The 12,037-nt window shown below is 43.1% G+C and overlaps 1 protein-coding gene across 1 annotated transcript in view; it reads left to right on the top strand.

Annotated features, from left to right (window-relative positions):
* Positions 1-11,040, top strand: part of GHDC (GH3 domain containing) — an 85,103-nt gene extending 74,063 nt beyond the window's left edge. Inside the window, exon 10 of the mRNA XM_068114306.2 lies at positions 10,921-11,040. Within this exon, the coding sequence (XP_067970407.2) occupies positions 10,921-10,944 (24 nt within the window). The 3' untranslated portion in view covers positions 10,945-11,040. The remainder of the gene's footprint in view (positions 1-10,920) is intronic.
* Positions 11,041-12,037: the final 997 nt, after the last annotated feature.

Genomic DNA, 12,037 nt, shown 5'->3' with positions numbered 1-12,037 from the left:
TGTATCCGCATCTTGTTAAATTAAACCACTAAGTTTCTTCAGCTCTTTTTTTTGTTGCATGTGGTTTGACATCTGACTCGCTCGAAGGCTTACTATCTTTGTCAGATTTGGAAGACCCATGCGTCTTCCGTGTTCACAACTTCGCAAGAACATATGGTGTTTGGCACTCATGGAAGCAATCCACAAATCGCGTCCATTGATTTCCTTCCCAGATGTGGGAGAGTGGGAGTGTACAAAGAATAATTATAAAGTGCACTTACCTTTGAGCTGTCTTGTGTGAGTTTGACTCTGGGCTCCGGCTGTTAGGTGGGTGTTTGGCAGTCAGGGCTTTGTATCACAAAGTGTGCCATCCTTGGGATGGATATTAAAACTGTGTCCCATCTGCTCACTTTAGTTGGTGAATATTATAGATTCCACAGTGTCTTGCGCAGAGTAGGGGACCTGTCACTGGCACCTCAAACCTATTACACGTTCCTGCCCTAACTGACTGGCTGCTGGGAAGGTAATGGCAAATCATCCTGCTTAACCCTCATCATTACACTTGCACTGCACGGACAAATTTGAATGGCACGAGTTTGTTCCAGAATGGCATTGATTGGTGGTTTCGGTGTCCCCACCCCCTTTTTCCCATGATATAAAGGGGGGTGTAAAATTGTTTTTCTTTACTCTTGAGAAAGGTCAGTGGATGCACGATTGTTCGTTTTGCTGATCGAAATGTCGAGCAGTTATTTATTTTGCTCATTAAAGGTTGGAGAACTCAAGATAGATTCATTTGATTTTAATCGCAACCGCAAGCCATTACTTAATAAATAAATAAATAAATATGTGTGTGTGTGTGTATATATATATATATATATATATATATATATATATACATATATATATATATATATATATATATATATATATATATATATATATACATATATATATATATATATATACTATATATATATATATATATATATATATATATATATATAAATATATATATATATATATATATATATATATATATATATATATATATATATATATATATATATATATATATATAATAAATATAATTCCATGGCTACAATACTGGTTACACTTTTACACATGTGAAATAAAATCTCCTTAATTAAAAAAAATGAACTGAATGAAAACACACCTATGGTTTTATGTTGTAGCAAATAGTCTTGAGGACCTGCAAAAACCTGATTTTCACATTATATAATGCACTTGGATTTGCGATAGTTGAGTAAACAAGACAAAAATGGCTTATTTTCGAAATAATATGTTACATTCTCACGATGTCAATTTTTATTTCATTGTCTTTAAATAAAAAAAATGCATTGATGATTAAAATTGTAATTAAATGTAATGTTTGATGTCTAGTCTGTCTCCTGGTTTTGCTTTTTTTGCATTTTCTAAAATTCCTTGAAATGTGCAATGCGTGGCAAAATATGTGATTCGTGCATAACGCTTGGTGTCCACCAAATTCATAATAATTGTGATGTCAGTTTAATTTTCAAATCAAGAAGGACTCGTGAAATGACCGAGGTGTGTTGGTTAAGAAATACCTTAAGAAGAATGCCCTTGATGCTTATTCAATCGATCAATCAGAAAGTAAAAAAATTTTGTCACGATAATTTTGTCGTATTTTTTTTGTTGTCCGCCCCGTTATGCACGAATCACATCCCAGCAAAAGTGAAAAGAAACCCGCATCGCTCGAAACTTGATTATGTGTAACTCGGGTCCCGTTTGTTGTGATCGCAAAGCAGCCACTCGCTGGCAGACGACCACTCGTTTATGGATGATGTCAGAACTTGTTTTCGGGTCCGTGTCCTCCGGTGCTGCGTTATGCACGAATACAGCGTGCGAAGTGCACTCTCGTTGGCACCGTTTCGTGCCCCAGTCCTGCCGATATTACCACTTTTCATCACTAAACCAGATATTATGAGGTAGGAAATATGACTCTTCTTTCATCTTTCAATTAGTATAACATTCTGATGAGTCTACAATTTCGGGGGAGGAAAAACATGTCAAAACGTTTGGTTGCTTGCCTCTCAAAATAACGTGGCGAAAGCCACTTCACCATGGAAATGGAAATTGGAGATGGTCGTTTAAGCCGCTCAAATTAATGTATTTTGTAGTCTGGCACATAATCTTTCTGTCTATTATATTAGGCTATCATAAATAAGGTTAAATTTGCTGTGAGATTGCCTTTTACGATGAAACTGTGTGTTTTTATTCTGTTCATAACGCTGACACCAACTAAGAAATTTGTGGCATGACGCTGACACAATGACTTTTCGTGTCCACCGTTATGATGCTCGAAAATTGCGTTTATCGAAAACAAAGTATGAAATAACGAGCAAAATGCTGATTGTCCAGTCTTAGTAGTGATTCGAGCGAGTGAGGTGTCTTCCATCACCATTGTGGTGAAAACTAAGCATGTAGTAGGTCTGATGCTTCAAACTCGGATATTCCAATATATACAAAACAACATAATACAGCATACTTACTGTTGCCTGAAATTTTATTTTTCCTCTCAGATGTAACACTTAGTGTACCCAGTGTTGTAGTCGTGTACCCAGTATTCTAGCCATGTATGTATGTATATATATATATATATATATATATATATATATATATATATATATATATATATATATATATATATATATTAGGGTGGTGCTCAAAATAAATTTTTTTAAATATTTACTGGGACATGGCTTTATGTTGTTCCTGTTGTTCCAAAATGAAAAGACACCAAATATGAAAGCAATCTGATTTTATTTAGGGGTGCCACATCAGCCTTCAAACTAAAGGTGTCTACAAAACTTTTCTATATATGGATCGAAAGCAAAACCAGAAGTTTGTTTTATGAAAATCCACCCTCCACTCACTTTCTTTGTATTCTAGCAAACACAAGTTACAATAGCTGCACAAATAGCACTATATTGCTATGAAAACTCAAATTCAATGATAACAATCCAAATGTTCAGTTCATAAAATGAAGAGACACCATATCACATAATATTAAAAAACCCAAATATAATGAGAAATGTAACTCCTATTTCTGGGCCTGTTTCACCACTGTTGCCTTCTTGGCATCGGGGTACATCTTCCTGTGAGCAGCAACAACTTGGAGCAGAGCTTGCTTTTGCTCTTCATCCTTTGTAAGAAGCTTATTGTAGTCTTGTATCAATGCGACACCCCTTTCTGCCCTGTCGTTCACCACGACTAAGCCACTGGCGGCTTTCTTTGCTTCCTGAAAGCTGGTTTCTTGCTCCCATGAACCAGGATCCTTATCCATCCAATCAGTTGGGGTCCCTAGGATGCTGAAGAAATGCTTGGTGTGTTTTTTTATGAGGCCAGCGATTGACAGGGCGGTTCCTCGTTTGATAGCTGGTCTCTTTGGAGAGGGGTTTTCACCGTCATTTTTCAATGCTTCAATCATATTGATCTTGCTTTCTTTGTCAATTCTGGTGTCAAAGAATGCAAATGCCACTAGTACTGGGCTCATGTACCACGTGTGGCGGCCAAGTGCCTTCAAGGCTGCCTGAGCCATCTTCTGATTGATTTGTTCAAACTTTTCCAACTTCTTGAAGAGGTTAATGTCATTCAGGGGAGCCTCAATAGCTTGTGGAGCCCGAAACCAAGCCTGTACATACACAAGGCAGACAAAAATGTTGAAGGCTCGGAGTTCTCTCGCCTCTCGAAGTGTCAAGTGGAACTCTGACCGAAACATGAACACCTGTAGTGAATATAGTGCTTTTGCCATCCATCTGGCTCTGTGCATTGCTCCTGGAGCCATGATCCGGATTCCACGAGGTGGGATTCCTCCCATGTAGATGACAGTCAGTTCTAGGAGTTCACGATAATCATCTCGTGGCTGCTGATCTTTCAAACACACAAGAACGTTTTTGCTTCCAACACAGTGTCTACAGATCCCATTGAAGCCTTCCTCTCTGAGAATTGATCGTGAAGAAACTTCCTGTCCTCGGGGTTGGTGATTATGGCCTCCGAATCTGCATGCCTAAGATCAAACGTCTTCTCCAAGGAGGCCTTGAAGGATGCTTCCTTTTTCTCTTGGGTCGCACCACCCCGCTTTGCACCTTTTTGGAGGCTCCTCCATTCTTCATATAGCCTCTCCAAACGATGGATGCAGTGCTGCTTCATCGTTGTAGGTAGGTGAGCTTTTTCCCAGAACTTCACAACCTCTTCAATGGTGAGGGTTGCACTCTCCCGGGCAGTGCGATTCTCCTTCTTCAGGTGATGGAAAAACAGGACAAGAGATTGATGCACAGTCGGGAGCTTGGCACCTTTGATGGCATCTCCAGAAGTGGACCCAATGAGATACACATTATCCTGAGCCCGAGTTTTCAATGAAACACTGGTACTAGCACATGCCATATCTGCAAAATACGCAAGAATGTGGGTAAAATCCTGTTAATTCTTACTCCACAGGGTCACTCTCTACAAAAGAGCCACAGTCAATAAGTTAGGCCTACATATTACACAATAAAAAAGCGTACCCCTGACCCCGGGAACCTGTACAAAACATGCATGAAAATTGCCCAGATAGTGATCATAGGAAGTCTCAAAACTGTATGTATAATATATTGTATATATATAATGTATAATGTGTATTTATGTATATTTATTATTTAATGTATATTTACTATATATTTATTTTTAATATTATATTTAATGTATATATATAATTATGTATTTATTTTGTGTATATACAGCCCAAAAAATGGGAATTCCTATTTTTGCATGGGGGAAAATTCATCACTGATGTGGCACCCCTAAATATTATTGGATTCCATTCAACTTTGGTGTGGTTTCCTTTGACACCAAAAGGAACAACAATAGACCATGTCCCGGAGAAGATCTGCATTTTGCTTTTTTGAAGCCCACCCTAATATATATATATACATATATATATATATATATATATATATATATATATATATACGTAGTGTGTTCAAAAAGTATCCGACCTTTATTTTTCGTGCGTAAAAAAAAGAAGCTAGGGAGGCGTTGATTGGTGCACGTATGTAGGCGATCCTAATGCGCACGCGTGAATTTTTTCCCACCTGCAGAAGCTGTCATTCGACGGCAGACCGCCGATGAGTGAGGACATGTAAGTGAGCGCCGTCGGATTTTCGTTTTTGACAAAATGACGGAAAAACTTGAACAACGCTACTGCATCAAATTTTGTGTTTCATCAAACTTGCATCAAAACTGCAACTTGGTTTCTGGGTCGTACCCATAAACCCAGGACTCATCGCCAGTGATCACTGTGCTGAGGAAGCTGGGATCGCTGTTCACAGTCTCCAGCATGTCCTTTGCGATCTCCAAACGGAGTTGCTTCTGCTCAATCGTTAGCAGCTTTGGTATGAACTTCGCTGAGATTCTCCTGAAGCCCAAATCCTCCTTCATAATGGAATGAACGGTGTTGAATCTTGCGGATCGTTTCCACTTGGGAATCGCCAAGCTTTACACAAAATTTGATGCAGTAGCGTTGTTCAAGTTTTTCCGTCATTTTGTCAAAAACGAAAATCCGACGGCGCTCACTTACATTTCCTCACTCATCGGCGGTCTGCCGTCGAATGACAGCTTCTGCAGGTGGGAAAAAATTCACACGTGCGCATTAGGATCGCCTACATACGTGCACCAATCAACACCTCCCTAGCTTCTTTTTTTTACGCACGAAAAATAAAGGTTCCAACCAAAAAATAAAGGTTATATATATAAAAGGCCCTTCCAACCAGAAAGTAAAACTAGATCTACTCCGCAAATTTGAGCAACTAAGCATAAGGTAACCCAGTCTCAGGCAACGTTTCACCCGCTTCACAGCAGGCTTCCTCAGGCCAATAGACCCCGAGCCTTGGCACGCACCAGGTTTTTATTCACCATGTGACCACTTCCTGTCACGTGCTGGTGCTCGAGGTCAGATGGAGTTTTTAAATTTTTCTATTTTTGCAAACCTCAGGCAAATACATGTCAAAGCACATCATTGATGGGTTCCTCTGCTCTTTTTGGTGTTGTTATTACTTACATGTGATCTGGTGTTATATGAATGTGCATGAGCATGTGTGTGCGCTTGTTGTTGGTGTTGTTGTTGTTGGATGGTACAAACAGTGGTGAACAACAACAACAACAACACTTGAACCCAAACACCACACCCACATGTGTACAACACCCAACGGAAACTCCAACAACGACACAACCCACACCTTAACACATCCAACAGCCACGTAGCCGATATTACCCTGCACACAGAGTTGTATTTGTACCCCAGGTTTGGAGTTTGTAATTAAAGACGTGGCCATGCAATCATGCATAGAACACATACATACAGGGAATACATACAAACAGAGACCACGTGCAAACAGAGACCACGTACAAACAGAGACCACGTGCAAACAGAGACCACGTACAAACAGAGACCACGTGCAAACAGAGATCATGTACAAACAGAGACCACGTGCAAACAGAGACCACGTGCAAACAGACCACATACAAACAGAGACCATGTACAAACAGAGACCATTAACAAACAGAGACCACGTGCAAACAGAGACCACGTGCAAACAGACCACATACAAACAGAGACCACGTACAAACAGAGACCATTAACAAACAGAGACCATGTACAAACAGAGACCACATGCAAACAGAGACCACGTGCAAACAGAGACCACGTACAAACAGAGACCATGTACAAACAGAGACCACGTGCAAACAGAGACCACGTGCAAACAGAGACCACGTGCAAACAGAGACCACGTGAAAACAGAGACCACGTGCAAACAGAGACCACGTGCAAACAGAGACCACGTGCAAACAGAGACCACGTGCAAACAGAGACCACGTACAAACAGAGACCACGTGCAAACAGAGACCACGTGCAAACAGAGACCACGTGCAAACAGAGACCACGTACAAACAGAGACCACGTGCAAACAGAGACCACGTGCAAACAGAGACCACACACAAACAGGGACCACGTACAAACAGAGACGACGTGCAAACAGGTGACACGTGCAAACAGAGACAACGTGCAAACAGGGACCACGTGCAAACAGGGACCATGTGCAAACAGGGGACACATACACGTGCAAACAGGGACCACGTGCAAACAGAGACCACGTACAAGCAGAGACTACGTACAAACAGAGACCATGTGCAAACAGGGGACACATACACGTGCAAACAGGGACCATGTGCAAACAGGGACCACGTACAAACAGAGACCACGTACAAACAGAGACCACGTGCAAACAGGGGACACATACACGTGCAAACAGAGACCACGTACAAACGGAGACCATGTACAAACAGAGACCACGTGCAAACAGGGGACACACACACGTGCAAACAGGGACCATGTGCAAACAGAGACCACGTACAAACAGAGACCATGTACAAACAGAGACCACGTGCAAACAGGGACCACGTGCAAACAGAGACCACGTGCAAACAGACCACGTACAAACAGGGACCACGTGCAAACAGAGACCACGTGCAAACAGACCACGTACAAACAGAGACCACGTACAAACAGAGACCATGTACAAACAGAGACGACGTGCAAACAGGGGACACATACACGTGCAAACAGAGACCACGTACAAACAGAGACCACGTGCAAACAGGGGACACACACACGTGCAAACAGGGACCATGTGCAAACAGAGACCACGTACAAACAGAGACCACGTACAAACAGAGACCACGTGCAAACAGGGACCACGTGCAAACAGAGACCACGTCCAAACAGACCACGTACAAACAGAGACCACGTACAAACAGGGACCACGTGCAAACAGAGACCACGTGCAAACAGACCATGTACAAACAGAGACCACGTGCAAACAGAGACCACGTACAAACAGAGACGACGTGCAAACAGGGGACACATACACGTGCAAACAGAGACCACGTGCAAACAGGGACCATGTGCAAACAGAGACCACGTGCAAACAGAGACCACGTACAAACAGAGACCACGTGCAAACAGGGACCACGTGCAAACAGAGACCACGTGCAAACAGACCACGTGCAAACAGAGACCACGTACAAACAGGGACCACGTGCAAACAGAGACCATGTGCAAACAGACCACGTACAAACAGAGACCACGTGCAAACAGAGACCACGTACAAACAGAGACCAAGTGCAAATAGGGGACACGTGCAAACAGGGACCACGTGCAAACAGGGGACACGTGCAAACAGGGGACACATACACGTGCAAACAGGGGGCACACACGTGCAAACAGGGACCACGTGCAAACAGGGACCACGTGCAAACAGGGACCACGTGCAAACAGAGGACACATATACTGAAACGCAAAAGAAACTTACCACCTTTGAAACCTTTAAATATCAACAATAACACTGCATGTAGTAAATGTGTGAACTTATTTGTGGACAATAGTGTCCTCACTGTCAGACAAAACAGTCACGGATGGTCACTTGAACCTTCAATGGTCACTTCATAGCACAGCTGTTGAACAGCCGTTTTGACTGTCAGTGATTAGCCAAGGGGTACGGGATGATTTTAATGAGCTGCACGTGATGTCTTGATGTTGGCTTTAAAAAGGCCAGTGCAAAATGGGCATTTTGACCGAAAGATTTGACCATTTTGACCAACTTCACAAAGACCGAAAACACAAAAGAAACTTACCACCTTTGAAACCTTTAAATATCAACAATAACACTGCGTATAGTAAATGTGTGAACTTATTTGTGGACAATAGTGTCCTCACTGTCAGATAAAACGGTCACGGATGGTCACTTGAACCTTCAATGGTCACTTCATAGCACAGCTGTTGAACAGCCGTTTTGACTGTCAGTGATTAGCCAAGGGGTACGGGATGATTTTAATGAGCTGCACGTGATGTCTTGATATTGGCTTTAAAAAGGCCAGTGCAAAATGGGCATTTCAATCAACATGCCACGATTGTCAAGGGATCAACGGCAGCGTGCCCTGGGCATGCTGCAAGGCGGACTGAACTACCGTGAGGTGGCACGTCGCCTTGGCTGTTCACACCAGACGATATTGGCCCTGGTGGACAGAGACACCCTCCACAACTCTGCAGATGACAGACCTCGATCAGGGAGGCCAAGAGTCACCACTGCAAGGCAGGACAGGCAGATGGTCCGAAGTCACCTGCGGGATCGATTCCGTCCAGCATCCCGCACTGCGGCAGAAACTCCGGGGCGTGCAAACCCACGGATCTCCAATGATACTGCAGGAAGACGACTGCATGACTATAGTCTGACTGCCAGAAGACCATACAGAGGCCCCGTGATGACGGTTGCCCATCGCCGCAACCGTCAGAGATGGTGCCAGCAGCATCAGCGGTGGACCTTGGCGCAGTGGAACGACGTCGCTTTCAGCGAAGAGTCAAGGTTCTGTGTGGACAGTCCTGATGGGCGTGAGCGTGTCTGGAGAAGAACTGGCGAGCGATATGCCGATTGTTGCGTGCGTCAAGCCAACAGGTGGGGTGGCCCAAGTGTGATGGTGTGGGCAGCCATATCAGGCCGGTACAGGACGCCACTGGTGGTTGTGGATGGGAATCTTAACGCCCAGCGGTATGTGGATAACATCCTGCGACCTCATCTGCTGCCATTCCTGCTAGACCACCCAGAACTGAGAACCTTTCAGCATGACAACGCTCGTCCCCATGCTGCTCGCTTTACCACTGCATTTCTCCAAGGCGAGAACATCAACACCATGCAGTGGCCTGCGCTCTCCCCTGACCTGAATCCCATAGAGCACCTGTGGGATGAGCTTGGGAGACGCGTCGTTGGCAGGGCCAGGACACGGGCAGAGCTGCTTCAGACATTGAGGACTGAGTGGGACAGAATCCAGCAGCAATCCATCCAAAGACTGGTAGGCAGTATATGCCGACGATGCACTGCCTGTATCCAAAACAATGGTGGCCATACACGCTATTGAAAGGGGACTGACATTGCACCCTGTGGTGTTCTGTACTGTAGAACAAACTGATGAGATGGTGTATCTTGGTCAAAAACTTGACATGTCATCAATAAAATGCCAATGTTTCAATTAGCAATTGTTGGTTTGTTTTATTTTGAACTGTTACAATTTTATTACATTTCAAACAAGTGGTAAGTTTCTTTTGCGTTTTCGGTCTTTTTGAAGTTGGTCAAAATGGTCAAAATGGTCAAATGTTTCGGTCAAAATGCCCATTTTGCACTGGCCTTTTTAAAGCCAATATCAAGACATCACGTGCAGCTCATTAAAATCATCCCGTACCCCTTGGGTAATCACTGACAGTCAAAACGGCTGTTCAACAGCTGTGCTATGAAGTGACCATTGAAGGTTCAAGTGACCATCCGTGACCGTTTTGTCTGACAGTGAGGACACTATTGTCCACAAATAAGTTCACACATTTACTATACGCAGTGTTATTGTTGATATTTAAAGGTTTCAAAGGTGGTAAGTTTCTTTTGTGTTTTCGGTCTTTTTGAAGTTGGTCAAAATGGTCAAATTTTTCGGTCAAAATGCCCATTTTGCACTGGCCTTTTTAAAGCCAATATCAAGACATCACGTGCAGCTCATTAAAATCATCCCGTACCCCTTGGCTAATCACTGACAGTCAAAACGGCTGTTCAACAGCTGTGCTATGAAGTGACCATTGAAGGTTCAAGTGACCATCCGTGACCGTTTTGTCTGACAGCGAGGACACTATTGTCCACAAATAAGTTCACACATTTACTACACGCAGTGTTATTGTTGATATTTAAAGGTTTCAAAGGTGGTAAGTTTCTTTTGCGTTTCAGTATACAAAGAGAGAGAGATTTTTGCCTTTTTTAGGTCGAGATAAAATAGTAAATAAAATACTCAGTGTGATCACATTTTTTGTTTTCCTTTTTTGCTTTTCAGATGAGGCAACTGACTTTTCCTTGATTCTTTGGATTAAGTTCTACCTCAAGTGAGATGTTGATATATATCACCCTGAAGTTCAAGCTGGTGTGAGTACACATTACTGCACAAACCATTCTTCCCTCTCCGTGGTCAGTTTGACTTATTGGCTTGAATGAGCTCCATCCCTTTGGGACGCAAGACGTTTGTCGTGTCGAGTCCAGTTAGTATTCGGATTGGAAGGCTGGGTGTTGTTGGTGGAACCACAGAAGGTTAGCTCATTTTCTGGTCATAAATTTGCTCTAATGTGGAGTTCAATCAGAATTAAAATGTCGCCCAGTTCAGTTCCAGTGGAGAAGGCGGCACCTCAGAGAACGCCATCATTTTAACAGGGATGTAAAGTCCTGGTTTTGTTTCATTTTACATCATCTCATCTCGGTTTTCGAAGTTGTGATATATTATAAAATGAGTTGTGATGTCCGGTTGTCTGTCCGTCCATCCACCTGATCATCTGCCCGTTAACTTTGTTCTTATTTTTGCCACTCCTCCATTATCACCAGGCTGATTGTTCTGAAACTTGACACATGAATGCAAGGCAGTAGACTGTGCAATTGCTCGAGCTTCGACTTTTCGATTTCGTATCGTGGGGGCTCTCAGGGGGGTTACCCCCCAAACTTCGGATTCCTACTCTTCCCTTCGTTACCAACCGATTGCTCTGAAATCTGATACAACCCTTTTACTCGATGGTCCGCAGGATTGCTCGGTCTTACATTTTTTTTTCGATTTCGGATCAGGGACTGCAAGGGGGTTCCTCAAAAAAAGCACAGGTGTGAGCTATAACTTCAAGAGATGATCATTCAGCCCACTCTGGCCTATTTATTTTTATATGCAAAGTCGAGGCTCGTAAATGAGCGAGACCATAGAACAGAACAGAATAGCGAGAACACAGTGGAGAGTGAATAAACACACCAGCAGCACTGTTGAGGGATACGATACAACAGAGGGACATTTAGAGGAAGCATTGGTGAGGGGAAGACTGAGATCAAGGGGTGGGGATGCAAGACGCAGGAGGTGAACAAGCTGGATACGAGCTCAAGCACAGCACGAAGTGGCTGCAAGAAGAGGATTGGACAACTGT

Source organism: Myxine glutinosa, chromosome 4 (genome assembly GCF_964187855.1).
Source record: "Myxine glutinosa chromosome 4, kmMyxGlut1.1, whole genome shotgun sequence".
Lineage (NCBI taxonomy): Eukaryota > Metazoa > Chordata > Myxini > Myxiniformes > Myxinidae > Myxine > Myxine glutinosa.
The sequence above is the reverse complement of the archived record's forward strand: the minus strand, read 5'-3'. Positions and strand labels throughout refer to the sequence as shown.